Source organism: Nakaseomyces glabratus, chromosome K, assembly GCF_010111755.1.
Source record: "Nakaseomyces glabratus chromosome K, complete sequence".
In the NCBI taxonomy this organism is placed as follows: domain Eukaryota; kingdom Fungi; phylum Ascomycota; class Saccharomycetes; order Saccharomycetales; family Saccharomycetaceae; genus Nakaseomyces; species Nakaseomyces glabratus.
Window position 1 is genome coordinate 668193 of NC_088961.1, and position 20056 is coordinate 688248.

Genomic DNA, 20056 nt, shown 5'->3' on the forward strand with positions numbered 1-20056 from the left:
AAATAGAATAATTAGTATAAGGTATATGGGAATATTTACTCAATGGATAGAACTTCCTTGGCAGCTCTAACAATAGTTTCTGGGTCTGGGAATGCAAAATCTTCTAGCTCCTTAGCATATGGGGTTGGGACATCAGCACCGGTGACTCTTTGAATTGGAGCATCTAAGTAGTCGAAGGCCTCAGATTCCATAACTTGGGCGATAATCTCTGCACCAACACCAAAGGATGGGAAAGTAGACTCCACGGTTATCAAATGGTTAGTCTTCTTGACTGTCTTGACAATGGCATCGATGTCCAAAGGTCTGATGGAACGCAAGTTTATAACTTCAGCGGATACACCGTATTTTTCTTCCAAAATCTTGGCTGCTGCAAGAGAGAATTCGGTGTTTCTTGTGTAGGTGATAATAGATATGTCTTTACCTTCTTTTTCAACTTTTGCAGTGTATGGCAAAGTGAAATCAGGTGATAGTGCTTCCTCAGAAACTTCGAATTGCTCACCGTATAGCAATTCGTTTTCAAGGAAAACAACAGGGTTTGGATCTCTGATTGCAGCTTTCAACAAACCTCTTGCATCTTCAGCAGAGTAAGGCACAAGAACCTTTAAACCTGGAATAGAACCATACCAAGCAGAGTAATCTTGAGAATGTTGTGCAGCAACACCTACAGCAGAACCATTAGGCCCTCTGAACACGATTTGACATTTTTGGGTACCACCAGACATATAATGTGTCTTTGCTGCCGAGTTAACGACATGGTCAATGGCTTGCATGGAGAAGTTGAATGACATGAATTCAACAATTGGCTTTAGGCCCTTCAAAGCTGCACCAACAGCCAAACCGGCAAAACCATACTCAGTAATTGGAGTATCGACAACACGGCGTTCACCAAATCTATCTAAAAGTCCCTTGGTAACTTTGTAAGCACCATTGTATTGAGCAACTTCTTCACCAATGATAAAAACATCGTCATCACGATCTAATTCCTCAGCCAAAGCAGAGTTCAAGGCCTCTCTAACTGTCATGGTCTTTGTTGAAGCCATTCTAACGGCACTTCTAGTGGCCAATCTCGCCATTGGAGTCAATCTTGTGAGTGGTGTTCTAAATTGTAGCATTTTCTGATAGTACTAGCTATTAATATTGGCAGTTCGATGAAATCAACTATTATTTTTGGTCTTATAGCAACTTATCCAAGATGGGTTATACAATGTTTTCTTGTCTTCTTCTTTTTAGTTTGAAGATATCTTTCAATAAGAATATATATTGCTTCTGAATTGCGTTGAATTAGGTTAAGAATAGATTTATTATGAGACCTCTAATAAACTTAACCTTTGCTGCTGTAATGGTTTCCTATTTTTTTTCCTATTTCCAAAGAATGTTATCCCTGATGGTCGATTGAAGTTAGTTTTCAAATAACAGACAAAAAAAACAGAATCTGACAACTGACAATGTTGGTAATTGACTCAATTGATTGTAGGTGATGGCCTTTGTCGATACAGTGTGAAGAGTGAAGTTCCAATTCTGTGTTTAGAACAATTTACCGTTATCACAAGGCACTTTGAGAGGGGAAAAGGGAGTTGTTCAGCTTATTTTGCCAAAGTGGAAAACTGGATGAGGAGATATTCGTTTCTAGCGATGTAAATGCAGGTTCTATGAGGAACATTTACAATGTCAATCTATCTATGATAGTTATGATTAATATGACTCTATTTCAGATATGGCAAACTTTATTTATATTGTATATAAAACACTCTTAGTTATTTATTAATAAATGTCTTATTTGCTCAGCTTATAGTTTGCTCTTCTTTGTTGCGAAAGCTTCGGCGATTATACGTCTTTGTATCTTGCCTGTCGCAGTTTTTGGTAGAGTTTCAACGAAATATACCTTTGCTGGAATCTTGAACTTGGCCACTTTATCTTGCATGTACGCAGTTAGTTCGTCATAGGTCATTTTCTCCCCTTTCTTTAAGACAACAGCAGCATGAACCACCTGGCCGTACATTTCATCCGGAACACCAAAGCATACAGCTTCATCGACTTTTGGGTGTGATAGCATAACCCCATCCAATTCAATTGGAGAAATTTTTTCACCACCCCGATTAATTAACTCCTTAATTCTACCTGTGAGAACCAAGAACCCCTCAGCATCGAAGTAACCCTGGTCACCGGTTCTGAAATAGTTTTCTCTCTTTGTAAAGTTCTCTTCATTTGCCTTTGGATTGTTGGCATAACCAGGGGTAACATTCTCTCCACGGATACAAACTTCACCTATTTCACCTTGAGGTAGGATATTGTCCTTGTCGTCTAAAATTCTGACTTCAACACCTTGTGGTTGACCAACAGTACCAGGTTTACGTTTACCTGGAGGCAAGTTATTGGAGGTCATTTGGTGGGAAGCTTCTGTCATAGCATATGCCTCAAGCACCGGCGCTTTTAGCTCTTCTTCTAACTTGTGGAAAGTAGCAGGAGCCAATGCAGAGGAGCATGATCTGATGAATCTGATATGTGGAATACCATTAGCAGGTTTAGGCGTCTTTAATACTATCATACTTATCGTTGGCACACAGCTAAACCAATTGCACTTGTATTTAATAAAATCATCCCAAAATCTCTTGGCACTGAATCGAGGTGGTACAACAACGGAGCCTTGAGTCCTAAAAGTCGATAATAAAACACCAATTAAGCCGTGGACATGGAATAATGGCATGACTACATATGATCTGTCAGTTTCATTCAATTTGTAAGTTCTCGAAATATTCAAAGTGCTTCTTACTATATTCAAATGCATTAATGGTACCGTCTTTGGTCTGGATGTTGTACCACTGGTGTGCAAAACTAAGGCAACGTCGCTTGACCGGGCATAACCTGGAAACCTGACATTATCGTTATTAACAAACTTGGCGTTGTTCAAAGATGAGTAAATTGCCTTCTTGTAGTTGTCCTTTGGAGAGTAAACTTGATACTCGACTCTGAATCTCTCTGGATTTAGCTCCAACTCGATAATAAAACAATTGAAATTCTTAGCCGATTTTAAAACCTCAGCGTTAGTCCCAACAGTACCCTTAGGAACACAAATGGAGCTTGTCTTTAAGTCGCCAAGGTAGAAATCAAATTCTTTTTCTTTATAATTCGAGTTTAGAGGAGCACCAACTTTGGCATCCATTGTAGTTGCCAAGAAGGAAACAATAAACTCCAAGCCATTTGGCATTGACATGGCGATGACACTTTGTCTATGCACAACACCATACAATGGTGAGTTAGGGTCCTTAAAGATTGTCTGGAAGTGTCCAACCATATGGGACAAATCCCTATAAGTCACCTCCAAACCAGTTTCTGGCACTATAACAGCAACATTGTCAGATACCCTAAATGTATCATTGAAAGAAGCAGTAGCAGTAGTCATTTTGACTTCACTTATATTGATTAATACTCAGTTAATGAATGCTATAACTACTGGTATAGAAATATTCCGTAATATAACCGGTGTATTGTCTTGGTGTTCAATAGGGATTCATGTCCACCTCTATATATACTAGCGTTTTCCAATTTAGGACTCCAAGTGTCACATTTTGCTGTAAAAGAAAAGCCACAGCTTACATCTTTAGAACCACTTGATCCCATCGGAATTAATTTCCCTCATTGACATGTCCTCATCCCGTTTTTTGTTAGAATTCGAATTGAGTTTTCAAGTGGATGATTCAATTCTCTCATGACTTATTGGCCGTACTTTCATCACCAAAACGTCAAACATCTAACGTACATAGTTTTAAGAGTTAATATGATATAATCTTGCAAGGGCTTTTATATGCTGTTATATAGTTTACATCTGATAAAATGCCTGATCATTAGTTTCATATGGCTGCAGATGGCTCGGGAACGGGAATAGAACTGACCTAGTTTGGGGTCTCTGTCCTTTTCGATATATGATATCTTGCAGTGATTGACAATGAAGATTCGAATCCTGGGCTTTCGTGGTAATGTTGGAATTCTTATACATCACCCCAACTTCGTAGTTTCTTGGCTGTGAACCTAGAGTTCCCCATGCATTTGAACTTAAATTGGCTGATGTGAACAAACACCAATCTATATGTTCGGGAACCCTCATGCCTTGTGCCATTGACTGCGATGGCATTCTGAAGCGCAGATAAAATTTTGTATGTGAAGGTGTCGTAAGTCTCTGTTTTGTAGTGTAGTCACGATTATATTTGTAAAAGACTTTAATCTTGTTCCTTAGCCAGTCATATTGTTGCAATTGAGTATCATTCCTTGTATAATTGAAATTAAACCATCCTGCAGAGTTAATACCTACGCTAGCGTCCCTAATCTCCTTCATACAGGGATATATAATGCATGGATATGTCTTATTTTCATGATATGCTTTCAATAAAGCTTGCTGATCACTCTTAGCAGCTTCGCTAAAACCTCGGGCAGTAGGAACTATAACATGTGTAAATAAGTTAGATGGGTTATCCTTCCTTCTACCTATAGGGCCACCAATGGTGGAACTTTGGCAAAGAAACAGGTTCAGAGAAATCTGATCAACATCCCGCAGCTCTGTTTCAACTTTCTCGATGGATTTCAGGAACATGTTCAGTCCAGTTTCAATATTCTTCCCCTTTGTCTTTGGACAAGAATAAATAAACTCTACGTCAGCTAGTCCAGAAAAGTCAGTTCTCATTATGGTATCTTTTACCAAAGAGTTCAGTTCTTTCAACTTGTAAAAACTTAGATAATCGCATAGACTTCTTTGAAACCCGTTCATTTCAACTGCCTTGTCGCTAATGCTCATGAAGGGACTCGACCACAGGACCTGCTGTGGCCAGTTAGTCTCCGCCCATGTAAAGTTATTCGATGGTAAAAAGACCCGCACTCCGCGACCATTTCGATATATGCCAATAATCATTTTTGAGTGATGACAGGAGTAAGGCGGCATGTATATTTCTTTAACCACCAACCGATGAAAAATCTGAGAGAACTGTGGGCTATGCGTCAACTCCGATGAGCTCACTGGCACAATAGTACCAGTTTGGGCCACTATAGTTATCCTTTCGATGCTGGTTGTGAAATGCCGTAGCACAAAACTCAAATCATATTGAAAGCTGAACAAGTACACTTCTCTAAGCTCAGGGTCACCAAAGATATCCCCCAAATCTGCCATGTAAGGAGTATGCCCAGTGGACTCGTCGTAGGCCTCAGACCTAATAAGCCGGAACGGTACATACCCGTCTGTGCCCTTGATTCGCTTACTCGGCCTCGCATCCTCGATGTCCGGCTCAGAGTCACTCAACACATGCACTTCCACTTTTTTCTCGCCAACCACCACCAAGTCCTCATCAGAATCTCCCTCTATATCAGTGTCAGCATCACTACCTACTGTCTTGCGCTCAGCACGCTCGGTTTCAACAGGCTCACTGCCGCCGTATTGCACTCTGCTCCATCTCTCCGCACACTTTGCCGCAGCATCAGAAAGTGTCCTCTTCATATCACACCAGTTCCACTTGAAGTTCCACTTCTAAGTCACCAATTCCACTTCCAACTCACACAGACAAGCATCATCTATACGTTATCCCATTGGCGATGCCCATAATTAGGCTCCCACTAGGACTCGAACTGCCAAATAACTAATAAGTCATCATCCACCGGGCACCCATCTGATCCGAGTCAAAATTTTCAAGTGATGAAGGGGGAAGCAAAAAAACTACGCTGACTTTTCCGTTTTCGGGCTACACCTCAGGAACAAATAAGGATTTTGAGCGAACCAGACACGCTTATGATAGCATTAGCATATCTACAGTCTCTACTGTAATTCAAAGCACTTGCAGAGACAACTCAGGCAAGAGCAGAAGACAGGAGTTAGTAGCGTGCCGGGGACGCCATTGACAATAACTTATAAGAGCCGAGGAAATCACTGCGTCACTGATTAGAAGTGGAAAAGAAGGGATTATTAATTACGCTCCAGTGTGACAGGACGAAGGAATACCAGGAGAAAGGATAAAAGGATAAGCAACAAAAAGTAGGGACTTTAATATAATAGCAGTCCGAGAAAAATTTTTTATATACAGTTATGGATTCCGAGCAAGGTCCTTATAATGCCTGTAGATATGAACACCCGGAGGAGTTAGAGGCGAGCCAGGAAAATAGCGACAACAGGATAGATTTGAAAGTGGTGACGGGACCATCGCCGACATCTATGCCGTCATCTGGTATCACCACCGCCCACAGCAACACTTCCAATGACAAGAGTATTCAAAGCGACGTACCGAACACCGACAAAATCCTGGTAATGGATTCGCCTCAACCACAGTTACTGCCGATGTCACCAAGCATAAGTGTCAGATCAGAACAAGCGTCGGCAAATAATATATCAACCTCGGGTATCAGGCCTCAAACCCTCATAGTAGACAATAAGAGACTGTCGAGTCCCATGCCGTCACCTTCTCTTGGTCCAAGCCAAAGCGCTATCACTAACAACTCGGACGAAAACTCGCTACTTATGGCAAGTAAGAACGACGAAAATCCAATAACAAGTTCTGAGATATTTGGTATGATAGACCCTCTTCCGGCGGTAGAGAAATCTGGTGCACGACAGAGCAGTAGCCACAGTCACGATATAACCACGAATCACAACTGGTCCTACGATTGGAATAAGCTGCCTGCTCTTGGTACATCTATATTGAAAAAGGGCCCCAACTACAACCAGGTTTTAGTACATAAAGACGGAAAGAAAAAGGAACTCCATTATGATCCTTCATACAATCAACATTTACCGGAAATGCACATATTTTTGAACTTTAACTCTGACACATCACAAGGTGATGCCTTAACATATGCCCGAGAAAGGTTGACAGAATACGTTAGATTTGTTTCAGATTATTTGAAAGTACGAAAATATGCCTTTGAGTGTTACCCATTTAATATTCAGCTAGCATCAACCATTGAAACTGAGCTCAGAGAGTACGTGTCCTACAATGCCACACATATTTATAACGAGATGGGGATGGTTATCCAAATGTGGTACTATCAAGCTCAAAAGCTACTTCTTCAGTCAAACTCACTACTATTTTCCACTGAGGTAGTACAACACTTATTAAAGACTAAGACATCTTCCAGAAAACATCAGCAACAAATCAATAACCAGCTAGCAAAGGATGAAAGTTCTTCAGTACTCTCAGCTAAACCAGACTCTTTTGCCCACCACAGAACGGGCAGTAAAAAAACACATCACAAACTGTGCACAGATATTGATATTTTAGTAATACGACCTCAGTTAATTGTTCAAATTGGATGGCAACTGGCTTGCGATGAACCTAGTTTGAACATTGGTGATTTTCCTTTGGACCTTTCACCCTGGTTACACGACGAGGAAGACAGAAAGATTATTAGTCAAACTGCATCTTCCGTGCCGAAAGAAAGTTGTTACAAACTGGTATCCGATGAAAGCGAATTGGAAGTATTAAACGATGAGAACGCGCACAGTGTGCTGGTTGACTGCATGGATAGAAGCTATACCTTATTACAAGAACAAGATAAATTCGAGGTTGATACCAACGATAAAGATTCAGGACTGTTTAACGTAGAAGGTGAAAAGCAACACGATGAATTACCCAAACTTAAGAAATCAACGACCAAAACTAACAAAAAGTCCGGATTTGTTAACTTTTTCAAACGGAAGCATACACACGAAGACTCAACCGATAACCTCACTAGCCCCACAATAGCCACGAACAAGCCTGATCATGCAAAAGCTAAGCTCAAGGATTTATCCTTAGGGGAACCAATGGTAAACTTACCAAGCAATTTAGCATCACCATCCTTATCGATTGCTCCTAAGTCAAATAAGGACAACGTTAATAGTCTTCTAAACTCAACCACTTGGTTAGTTGATTACTACTCTAATTTAATGAATAATTATAAGAAAGTCACGCTTCCGACACAATTCATAATCCCAGATGAAATCCAAGAATCTGTCAATACAACTAATTCAAGCGAGAGACCAAAATCTCTACAAAGAAAGCCAAGTAATGCACTCCTATATGGTAAGGAGTACCTTCAACTTCGTCTACCCTTCAAGGATAACTCTTTGCCTGCTATTTATTGCCCATGGGTATGGAGTGAATTACCACACAGTAAATGGAAAGCTTTATTGCGAGAGATGTACAGGACTGTCACACCGGGCGGCTATGTTATGGCTGTCGCTGCTGATATTAGTATGTCGAACACATTCTCTGTCAATGATCCTGAGTTAAATGAATCAACATTCAAGACTACTATTGAGAGGGACAAAACGTATGATGCAGTATCTCTCGAAGCCATTAATAGAGGTTTACATATTCACACTACAAAGCACCTATTTAAGGCATTTAAGGAGTCTGGATTTATCAACATTAAATCATCTATCCTATCTCTAAAAACGGGTGACTTAGATACTCAAATGGGCTTCCTCAATGAATTTTTGGCAATTGTACATTGGGATCACATGATGAGAAAAGTCTTTCCAGATGCAAGTAATCCACCGAAAGATACTGATCCTACAACATTACCAATGAGATATTTTGAAGAACATTTAGGTAAAGTAGATGATAACGCAGGATGTTATAGAATGCTTTTCCTTGTTGCCCGGAAGCCAAAGAAATAACACATGAAAAATGACTGGACTTAAAATTAACTAATTATTTACCTATTTTCATATCGTTACGTTATCAATATGATATACTATGCATACTTTTACAGTTTCCATAGTAAAGTCTTTTGTATAGTACTAATGCATTTTTGTATCATTCACAAGAATACTGCAAATATAGGGCAATGAAGTTTCTATTGAGCTTGCAACAATTTTGACTGCTCTTTTCTCTTTGCAATTGTTGAGGTCCTTCCCAATTCCTTATCCAACACTCGTCCAAGAGCTTCATCTTCAGCATAAACGTCTGCTATAAGTTCATCAGCTTGGCCTCTAGAATAATACTTGGCCTCTACATGGGTTGCCAGTGAGTATTCTGTTTGCTGCAAAGAATCAACCGTTTTCTCATTTACTAAAACATAGGAGATTCCTGAGTCTGGGCATTCATAATTGACATTCAACAGTAGTCTTTCCATAATACCTCTCAGTCCTCTTGCACCTGTCCTTTCCTTTAACGCAAAATCAGCGACTTTCTTAAGAGCTTTATCAGTCATGCATAAACGGACACCAAATTGCTTGAAGATATAAGTATATTGATCAAAAAGGGCATTTTTTGGCTCCTTTAGAATATGGAAAAGGTCATTGGACTGAAGTGGTTCAAGTGCTGTTATTATTGGTACACGCCCGACTAATTCAGGAATCATACCATAGGACACAAGGTCAGTTGGTGTAGCGAGATTCAATGCTGACGTTTGTTTGCCGTTTTCCAAATTAATTGTTTCAATACTGTTGCTATAAGCTGAACTTTTGCTCATATCCTCTTCTTCCCCATCTTTTTCTTCCTTATTCTGTAACTTCCTTATTCTCTTTGCTACTATTTTATCCAAATTAACAAATGCACCCATTATCATAAATAAAATATTTGAAGTATTAATAACAAATGTTTCATCCTTTTTTGCAGTAGTTTGATTATTGTTCTTATCAGTTCCAACCTTAACGGGCTTCTTAACCGTAATTTCTACATTGTGGCCTTCTATAATTTTCAATAAAGATTGCTGAACACCTTCACCTGATACATCTTTTGTACCAAATGAACTGGAAGATTTGGCAAGTTTGTCAATTTCATCCAGTACAATTATACCCTTTTCAGCCTTTGCAACATCATAGTTAGCATTTACGAGCAATCTCTCAATGCATACTTCTACATCTTCACCAATGTAACCGGCCTGAGTCAATTGTGTACAATCAGAAATAGCGATAGGGACATCCAAAACGCGGGCCAATGTCTGGGCAAGCAATGTTTTACCAGAACCTGATGGACCAATAACTAATACATTACTTTTACTTAATTCCAAATCTTGGTCCTCTTGATCTAATTTCATGTCAATTTGCATTTTCAAGTTTCTCATACCCGCTTCCTTTTCAGAAGGTTTATATGGTTTTTGAATCACATCACTTATCGGTGAAGTATCATCTTTTCCAGAGGAGTTGTCATCCGGATCATTACCATCCTTTGTGCTTTCAGCAGCTCTAATGTTGTTACTTTCTTCTATTATTTCTCTCTGCCGTTGGAGCTCTGCTTTCTTCTGCTTATCGTTTATACGTAAATAGTGGTTGTAAACTACAACACTAAGGACTTTCTTACCTATCTCCTGTCCAATAACATACTCATCCAAATAGGCCTTCAACTTTCTAGGAGGGGGAATAGATTCATTGGTATTCTGTTGCACAAGAAGTCTTGAGGCGTTATCACTGCTACTCATAAAACGACAAATGATAGCATTTACTGCAATACGGTTAACCAAACTCGCAGCTCTACTGCACCCATAGCTATTTAGTGCCAGCATTGACTCTACTGCGCATTCAAGAAATACACTATTATATAGCAAAAACTAACAATAATAGCTTCACCGCCTACATATATAGGAATATTCTCTATTAGTCATCACATTGACTATTCTGTAGGAGCTCATCGCAATGCAATTTTTTGTCAAATTTGGCTCGAGATGGCCTAATGCAATGTTTTTCACTTTTGAACAATATAGCGATTGCATAGAAAGGCACGCACAAATTACACTTACGTCATGTAAACAGATCAAAAAAGCTCTTCACAGTTTGTATATACTATTAATCAGAATAAGTAGTAATGATAATCCCTTAAATGAAACACCTGTGGTTCAAGTATACAATATAATTTAGCCGCTTCTATACTTACACTATTATATCGAAACCGATTGATGGAAGAATTCCAACAGATTCCGGACTTTTATGGATGCTATTTACTGCAGTCTATTAGTAAAAGGCAATCGTTTTACATAGGCTCGACCCCGAATCCAGTTAGGAGATTGAGACAACATAATGGTTCATTAAGTCGTGGAGGTGCTTATCGAACAAAAAGAGATGGCACTCGGCCTTGGGAAATGGTAGCTATCGTTTATGGCTTTCCTAGTCGTATCGCTGCCCTACAATTTGAGCATGCTTGGCAACATGGGTACCAAACTCGATACATTAAAAGCCAGGACCGGGTAGTTAAAACAAGAAAAGGTGGAAGGTCTATACACCATAAGCTTGCCATGATAACTTCTCTTCTGAAAAATGAATACTTTCGCTATATGGATTTAACATTACACTTTTTTAATCAAAAAGTCGAAGAAATATGGAAGAACGATAAGTTCAATGTATCACAAACACAAGAATCAATAGACAATAACTACACAGTATCTCTATCACAAGATGCTTTAACAGAGATTAATAACGATACTATAGATGACATAATGGACGTTAATGAGAAAAATATGGAGCTTGTACAGAACCTATACTCTACAACACTGGCCGAAAAGACAAAAACTCTTTTACTATACAAAGAAAAAATTGATACAGGTATCAATACATGCCAGTTTTGTAATAAAATTATAAAGCATAACTTATCAGGAAACATCTCTGAAAACTTATTTGCATTTTGTAGAGATACTAGTTGCACATTCGTCAGTCACCTTGCCTGTGCATATCGATATTTCATGAGCAACACTGAACTGCCTAAAGAGGACACGATAATTCCGCAATCGCCAAAGTGTCCAAAGTGCTATACTTTATTAAAATGGTGCGATGTTATTTACTATTCGATAAAATTAAATAAAGACAATACTACAGCAGATGACAAAAAAAAGACAATTTGATTTTTGACTGGTATGATATCCTTACCAAATGTGCATAAACTAATTATAATGATCATACTAATTCATAATAGCTGTTCAATTCAGAAGACAAAATCCCATGGTTTGCTCATATCATAACGAATCTTCATGACTATATGATTGCTTTCGACATTAGTATTCAGATTATCATCACTAGAGAATTTCGATATCAGTTGTTTTTTGAAAGAACTTTCAAGTCCCGAGGTGACGATCTTAATGGCCGTTACATTAGTGTTAATAGCAGTGGCTGAAAGATTTCCTTCTGAATGAGGCCTATTGAATAAACCATCTGATGTGAATTTAAGGGTAGTATTTAAGAATTCATTGTTAGAATAAGCGAACGTTTTACCATCATCAACATATAAATTACCAATTGCAATACCATTTTCATCAGGTATGATAACAATGGTGTAAGGATCATTGGACATTAATTCAGAGGATCTCCTATACTTTTCTTTCTGGAACAAAATATGACCACCCTCCAAAAATATTGGAATAGTATCGAGAGGTGCAGATACTTGTTTATTAGTTATAGCAGATACATCATCATTAACTAACGCGAATGTCTCATAATCATAATATAACTTTGGTGGGAAAGTCACAGTTGTTTCTTTGACACCCTTCTGCACTATTGGCTTCACCATTATACCAGAATTGCCTACGAAGAACTGATCATCGATAGCAAGCAACTCTTCATGAGCAAAGTAATCAAAAAATAAAGGCTTCATTATTGGTGCCCCGGTTCTACTTGATTCGTAAAAAGCAGTGTAAAATGTTGGCAATAATCTATATCTCAATCTGATAGTATCCTTCACCATATTTCTTACTGGACCGTCAAATAAATATGGTTCTCGCCTAACACTGTCTATATGAGCATGAGCCCGGAAGAATGGATACCAAAGACCAGCCTGATACCATCTAACTAAGAGCTCTGGCTCAGGATTTCCAGAAAAACCAGCAACATCGGCACCAATAAATGGAAATCCTGCAACATTATTAGAGAGACACATAGGGATGGAAATTCTCAAGTAGTCCCAGTTGGCTACATTGTCCCCTGTCCACGTAGCTGCAGTCCTTTGGGAACCTGCAAAAAAAGACCTCGTCAAAACAAAAGGGCGGGTTTCAGAATCGGTATAGAATTCCCTGGTAGCATTAAATGTAGTTTCATGAACAGTTAACCCATATACATTATGAATTGATCTTTCTTCAAATCCTCCGGCATGAATAACATCCTTTGGTGCTGTAGTTTCAGGCCCGCTAAATACAGAGGGTTCATTCATGTCATTCCAGATATGCAAATTGCTCAACCCTTTATAAAGAAAATCATTAAAAAACCCTTTCCATAGTTTTCTCCCGATTTGACCCATTGTATCTATCCAAATAGATTGGCCTGGCCAACATTCACCTAAAAACAATCTACCCTTCTTATTCTTTGTAGCCCCTTTTCCTTTAACTACCGCATCACTGACTTTATTCCCTCTAGATTTCAGATGAGGGTCGATCAAAACGACTAATTGCCTACCAAATTGAGATAATTTCTCCAATAATCTTCTAGGATTAGGGAAGGATTCATCTTTCCATGTAAAGTATTTTCTATCATCAGTATATTCCAAGTCAAGCCAGATTATATCAAAAGGTATATGCGCTTTATCCATTTCGTTCTGTACACTCAAAACATCATATTCATCATTATAATTCCAACGACATTGATGATACCCAATAGATGACTGCAGTGGTAGGAAAGGCCTACCTGTCAAGTCCGTATACTGCTCAAGAATATCAGATGGGTTCTCAGCCACAAAAACAACTACATCTATAACACCATTCTCTGAAAACCAATGTGTATTGACCTGATCTGTATTGACGGAAGAATAATGAATATCTATCCATGTATCAGCACTATTAACCCAAAACAATCCGGTGGTAACATCCTTACTGACACCAAACATAAACGGAATTGCACCATACATAGGTGAAGGAGAATCGACGAAATACTCAAAGACATCCACATTAAATAATCTGTAAGGGTCAGTTTCGCGAGTATCCTTTAATTTCAACGAATCTGCATGCTCTGGGATACCATAAACAGCTTTAGCATTCTTGAATACAAAGTCGATCCCTACAGATTCAGGACCAAATGGAATTTTATCGTCTTGACTGTATCTAAAGTTGTCCTTAAACATATTGAATGTTGACTCTTCCTCAAGTAAATTTTGAAAGTTATCTTCAATAGATCTAAAATGCTCAAAGTTCATGAGGTTATACTCGTTAATACTCATAACTGACTTTCCTTTGCTTAGTACATTAATTTGAAAGGAATCTAAAAATAATTCAATTGCCATGTTTTCGTCATCTCTTGGTAGAATTAAATAGTATTCTTCATCTTTGCTAGTTGAACCAAATAAGAATTGATCTATTCCCTTTTTTCCATTCTTGATCTTCTTTTCAATTGTAAAATGACTGTTATCCCATTGCTTGCTAGGATCGAATGCCCATTTGGCCGTCTCATTGTAACGGTATTTGTTCAATAAATTCGATTGAGGCACATTCTGTCTCAATTCGTCAATTGTAAACCGGAAATAGGACTTTGAACTAGCCCCATGACTTTTTAAGAAACTGATTTTTAGCGGTAATGTGATTTCAGTGTGTCGGTCAGGGCGTTTGATTGTTTTGATGATGTTTGCAGACAGAGTACCTGAACTATCATCAACATCGATCGATTTGGGGTCTATTGAATAATAGGAAGCCTTGGAATTTATGATGTTAGCTGCATATTCTCTGTTCCTCACGCAAAACCCGGCTTCATTACACGACTTCAGTAAATAATCTGCGAAAGCGGTCACGTACCCAAAGAGTAAACTAAAAAAGAGAACATTGAATAGCTTCATCTTCTTTGCATGGATTATTCAGGAGTTTACCACACTTTGGATTCGCGATAGCTACAGGGTATTATACTATTAAGGCATGATGCAAGAGGATTTCAACGATTTCTCTTGTAACTTTTTTAACTCTCGGAGCTTTAGACAAAAGCATCAAACCCAGACAATAGTGATACACAACTTCTTTCTCATTGGACTACATACAAACCTCGACATATACTTAGACATCATAAAATTTATATTCTCTGAATTTTTAATTCGGATTACTATTTAAATAACAGATACAGTTATGTTCTTAGCAGCATGATGGTGGCCCAAATGGATATCTTTCTAGCTTTCTTCTATCTACATTAGAATCAGAGGAGGCAAGACATATCCGTTTCATATATCTAATATACCAATAAGCCCAGAAGGTAGACTCTTGAAGTTTGTATACTATTTTATAATTGTTGCATCCGAGACAACTATTTACCTCATCGAATTGAAACTGTTTCTTGAAGCGTGAAAAAAAACACCATAATGATTACTGGCAATATCATGGGATCATAGAGATATGCTCTATATCATAGCCTGTTCATAATTAAGAGGAATACATTCCAAAAAATTTAAACAACATATCTGTATATCATTATAATTGTAACCCAGAGTGGAAGTAACGGATTAACATTAGATGTACACATCTCGTATACAGCCAAGATAACACATTTCCTTAGCAAAATCTTATTGTGGTGCATAGTTAAACTACTTAAGTTGTGGGAAATATAAGTGGCGTTCATATATCTAAAACGGAAATGAATAATGCTACCAGTTATTATAGAACATCGGGTGAACAAGATGGCAAGTTAACAAGTACACTTCCTAGCGGCTCCACTTCCAATACTAATGTTCGTTATAGTTCTAATGATAACAGTGATGGTACCATTCAGTCAGATACATCTATATCCCAAACTTCACATACAGTAAAGAAGAAAAGGAAAAATACAAACGTTGCATGCGTAAATTGTTCGAGGAATCATTCATCATGTGAGCAAAAACGACCCTGTTCAAGATGCATAAAGAAAGGCATAGCCAATACCTGTGTGGATGCACCAAGAAAGAAGAAAAAATACTTAGAAGGAATCGATACTTTGCCCATCAGGGTTGGAAGTAACACACCACATTATGGGACACCTTTACAAATTGGCTACCATTCAGCTTCTTTCATTGATAATCAACAATATGGCCAGACTCCAAGACACAGTATAGGAGATTTTAATGATATTTACCCTACAAGTTATAAAAGCTATCCTGAAAACAGATATAATGTCAGAAATGACCAAGCACATAGATTCCAATCTTATGCAGCTAACTCAGAATACTCTGTTCTGTCAACAATTGTACGACAAAACTCGCTCAATAACAATAACCATCAAATAATACACAGGAATCGTGATACCATTACATCTCCCGGACCTATTCAGAGTTATAACTCCATATCGTCGGAATTAAACAGTCCATCAAGTAGTTCACCCAAATCTAACGGCCTCACTCGGAATAACTCCATGAGTCCCAATGCAAAAAACTTTGATCTAAATTCTCAACAACATGATACATATGCACATAAACCACCTCAGCCATATCCATCATCTAAATCACATATCTATTCCATTCTATTAGGTGACTACGGTAAAGAAATCCTTCAATCGCAAGTAAACCTATACGCAAACCACTTCCCACTGGTCCCTTTTTTATCAGTAGATGGTACATTAGACTTCAAGAGGATATACCCATCAGATCCTAGTAAAACAGAGAATACTGATTCGTTTTTTAACACTAAGATCAACCAATATTATGTTAACAATGAATTTTTAACATTTCCGGAATTGAAATACAAGATAGACTCAGGAAAGGTTGAAAAAGTTACCGATACAGAGAATTATGCCGTTTCAGTTTCCGTGGAATGTCCCCCGCCAGATGGATCTAGATTATATAATAATGTTGAGTGGGACCATTCACTTAAGTATGGAACTCCAGTAGAGATATACAAACTGATAAATGAACCTTTCTCGCACACACCAGGGTTTAGACATTTACTTCAATATCTACGAAAACGGTTTAGCCAGAAAGACTTAGTGTCCATGTGCCAGAACATGGCATATTTCAGACCTATTTTTATTGCCTGTTCAATAACTTTAACAGAGGAGGATATGATCTTTATGGAACAATGCTATCAAAGAACCTTACTGCAGTACGTAAAGTTTATTCAAGAGATTGGTACACCGACTGTTGTATGGAGAAGAAATGGTCAGATATCCTATGTTAATGATGAATTTGAAATCTTGAGCGGATGGAAGAGAGAGGAGCTTCTTGATAAAATGTCCTTTATCGTGGAAATTATTGATGATGAAAGTGTAAGAGAGTATTTCAAAACTTTTGCTCGAATAGCTTACAACAATATCAAGGGCTCCGAACAAATGGATGTCTGTAGACTATTGACTCCAATCCGGAATCAAGTCATTGAATGCAAGTGCATATGGACTTTAAAGAGAGATATGTCTGGCTTGCCATTAATGATTCTTGGCAACTTCTTGCCCGTTTTGTAATGACCACAGAGATATAGCATAATTTATATATATTTATAAGAAATTAATGACGTTATGTTTTGCAGTTTTTTCATTATTTCAATACTCTTTCTTCTTATGAATTACACAGCTAAATTCGAACAACCGAGGCTTGCCACAAATACAATTAAGTGCTGAACTATTAGTAAGTATAAGAGCTTAGAAAACAATCACAAGTCAAAACTTTATCTAATTTAAGGTGGAGACTATGATATCTAAGAGTATTTTTGTGATGAACTGGGGGGTTCAAATTTATATCACAAAAGATAGTCATGCTAATTAGCTTAACAATTCAACCGCCTACACGCGAAAAAGTAAAAACAACTACATAGAGGTAAACTTCAAATAAAGATAAAGAAATGTAGTTGTGATGGATACACAGGAAAAACCTGTATTTTTTTCCTAATGGACAATCTAACAATAGAAAAGTAGACACTGTAAACTAATAAGAAAGGTAAATAACATTTTACATGAAATGGCGAATAAATCAGTGGACATGCTGGTACAAGTGAAGACAACGAAGAGTACATTTTCTATATAGTGATACACAACGCTGAAACCAGTCCAGCTGACAGGTGAACTGACATCAGCGCATTGCATGTGAAAATTTATAATCAGCAAGTATAGTTAGCACGGCATGAACTTTGATCAATTTTTAGAACACAAAAGGTTCTATTATGCCAGTTCTTCCTGCCTTCACGAGAAGGTCCAAATATTATACAATGGTAGAGATTACTCAGTTCTGAGTAAGATAGAGAATACAAGTCAAAAAAAAAATGAATGTGACAACTTTCAGGCTCCATGCTGTACTATGCTGGTAGTGACAGTCCATACTTAGCAATATAGCTCTTGCTGTTATTTCTGTTTGCGAACATAATAAAGACCTCAGGATAATACAAGGGATCCGAGATTTAAACTACTTGAAATATTCTTAGATCGTGCCTATTAATCAGACGCTTAGTAAAACAGGAAAAAGAAAGAAAAGATAAGAAAAGATGCTGTAAAGGAAGAATACCGCAAGAACATCCTCAAGATACAGAGGACGATGGGCATAAAAAGAAAGAAATCCAAAAGATCAGAAGCATCACATTCCTACAAGTTCGTTCCCAGTTCTTCTACAATATTTCTGTATCAAGCTTCTTTGCATCAAAATAATGTATACACAGAAGATATGCTACTGATATTTTCTCATACACAGTAGCCGCAGAAACGCGGTAAAGCCATGTCATTTGAGAAGTGAAAAAAGAAAGAGTTACAGCTTTGATGCTGGCCTTGCACCATAATCTTGTAAACGAAACATAGAACACCATCTTACTACACGCATTTCTGAAGATGGATACTAAAAGCGTCAAGATTATATAGATGGCCCTGACTTGTGGCAAAAAAGGACAGCATTACCTAACAGGGGTCCGTACTGGTAGCGGGTTCCAACAAGCAAAGGAGATGCCGAAATAGGAAATTGCGGTTAAAGAAAAAAGTGGGGGCGGGGGTGTCTGCTAAGAACAGAATACAAAGCTTTTAACTGAATTTGCTCTTGGTACAGCGTTCTCTTTGTTGGATATAAGAAGGAAGCAAGAGGTCAGGGATGCCTTTCCGTATCTGCTATGTATAAGGCCAAGCCCGCGGAAGAACTGTTGCGGTGTTTTTTAAGTGGTGATCCGAAAATTGTTTCAACACGAATTAACCGCAACATATCAGTTCTGGATCTTGATCTTTAAAAAAAGAAAAACAGTAGTGCAAAAGTTTTTCCGAGAAAATAATTATGCCTAAGAAAAGCTTGTGAAGTACGGGTGGCATCCATAATTTCTGCTCTTGAACTGAAACGAACTGAGAGTAAAATATAACAAGAAGGAAAACATTAAATATTCCGAAAGCTTCTGCAAATGCTTCTTAGTCGAACTATGCTGATATTCGGGGATCGAAGGACTGCCCCCCCAAAGACAATGGCTAACCGGAATAATTTGTAGTTGAGATCTATTTGGTGCGTGGGATTAATATTTATGAAAGTAGTTACCATAAGGCGAAGATACATAACAAGCCAATGGCTTGCTGAAGCAGTGAAATTCTTCAACAAACTATGCACAACTTTCAATGCAAAAATTGAAAAAGCTGCACCGTTTTTTCCCTCTGCTTCTCAGAGGACTGTATGTTACAGTGAGAATTCAGGGCATGATGTACTTATTCTCGTAGATAACGGATTGTAGAAAACACATGTTTACTATGACAAGGGAGTCCCATAAGACAGCTATTTGTTCTGCTATTTCAAATCCTCTTGCACTTGATCTTTGTAAAATCTACAACTGGAAGAAGGACCCAACTTCAACTCGATGTAAACAATGGCAAATTAAGCAAATCATTCAGAATTTTTTCTTGGAGCTATGGCAGTCCAGATTTATATCAACGCGGTTGGAGAATAATATTAATATCCACAATATCATTTTTCCCTGATGTGCATTACCTTCAAGAGATTCATATGATTTTATTTTGTCAAGCCAGGATGAGGATGGTCTAGAGTGCCACCAAAAGTTAGCCTATATGTTGAACATGAAGATAATTCAGGATTGTACGTACAGATCAGTGGCCTCCATTGTTCGTTTTTGATTCAGTCTTTCTTTTTACTGAACAAAAAAGAAAAAAAATATTTCCTATTTTTTTCATCCTTACCGTACTACACTTCTTTCTTTTTGTACTGCCACAGATGGAACAGGAGGAGGTTTCCGAAGTAACTTCTTCCTGCTACTTGAAGAAGATACTTCTCAATCTCAGGGT

General features: G+C 38.0%; 8 protein-coding genes across 8 annotated transcripts; 3 read left to right on the top strand and 5 right to left on the bottom strand.

Annotated features, from left to right (window-relative positions):
• Window positions 1-35: 35 nt before the first annotated feature.
• Window positions 36-1112, bottom strand: PDB1 (pyruvate dehydrogenase (acetyl-transferring) subunit E1 beta; the record flags this gene model as incomplete). The annotated part of the gene is made up of 1 exon (XM_448520.1): window positions 36-1112. The coding sequence occupies one exon, from the start codon at window positions 1110-1112 to the stop codon at window positions 36-38; it is 1077 nt and encodes a 358-aa protein (XP_448520.1).
• Window positions 1113-1786: 674 nt separating this feature from the next.
• On the bottom strand, window positions 1787-3400 carry PCS60 (Pcs60p; the record flags this gene model as incomplete). The annotated part of the gene is made up of 1 exon (XM_448521.1): window positions 1787-3400. The coding sequence occupies one exon, from the start codon at window positions 3398-3400 to the stop codon at window positions 1787-1789; it is 1614 nt and encodes a 537-aa protein (XP_448521.1).
• A 417-nt stretch (window positions 3401-3817) lies between these two features.
• Window positions 3818-5479, bottom strand: TDP1 (tyrosyl-DNA phosphodiesterase 1; the record flags this gene model as incomplete). The annotated part of the gene is made up of 1 exon (XM_448522.1): window positions 3818-5479. One exon carries the CDS (start codon window positions 5477-5479, stop codon window positions 3818-3820), a length of 1662 nt encoding a protein of 553 aa, XP_448522.1.
• Window positions 5480-6061: 582 nt separating this feature from the next.
• Window positions 6062-8632, top strand: GVI51_K06743 (uncharacterized protein; the record flags this gene model as incomplete). The annotated part of the gene is made up of 1 exon (XM_448523.1): window positions 6062-8632. One exon carries the CDS (start codon window positions 6062-6064, stop codon window positions 8630-8632), a length of 2571 nt encoding a protein of 856 aa, XP_448523.1.
• A 179-nt stretch (window positions 8633-8811) lies between these two features.
• MCX1 (Mcx1p) lies at window positions 8812-10461 on the bottom strand (the record flags this gene model as incomplete). The annotated part of the gene is made up of 1 exon (XM_448524.1): window positions 8812-10461. The coding sequence occupies one exon, from the start codon at window positions 10459-10461 to the stop codon at window positions 8812-8814; it is 1650 nt and encodes a 549-aa protein (XP_448524.1).
• Window positions 10462-10851: 390 nt separating this feature from the next.
• SLX1 (endonuclease) lies at window positions 10852-11790 on the top strand (the record flags this gene model as incomplete). Its single annotated transcript, XM_448525.1, has 1 exon — window positions 10852-11790. One exon carries the CDS (start codon window positions 10852-10854, stop codon window positions 11788-11790), a length of 939 nt encoding a protein of 312 aa, XP_448525.1.
• An 80-nt stretch (window positions 11791-11870) lies between these two features.
• ROT2 (glucan 1,3-alpha-glucosidase ROT2) lies at window positions 11871-14696 on the bottom strand (the record flags this gene model as incomplete). The annotated part of the gene is made up of 1 exon (XM_448526.1): window positions 11871-14696. The coding sequence occupies one exon, from the start codon at window positions 14694-14696 to the stop codon at window positions 11871-11873; it is 2826 nt and encodes a 941-aa protein (XP_448526.1).
• Window positions 14697-15478: 782 nt separating this feature from the next.
• ERT1 (Ert1p) lies at window positions 15479-17269 on the top strand (the record flags this gene model as incomplete). Its single annotated transcript, XM_448527.1, has 1 exon — window positions 15479-17269. One exon carries the CDS (start codon window positions 15479-15481, stop codon window positions 17267-17269), a length of 1791 nt encoding a protein of 596 aa, XP_448527.1.
• Between the last annotated feature and the right edge of the window lie 2787 nt (window positions 17270-20056).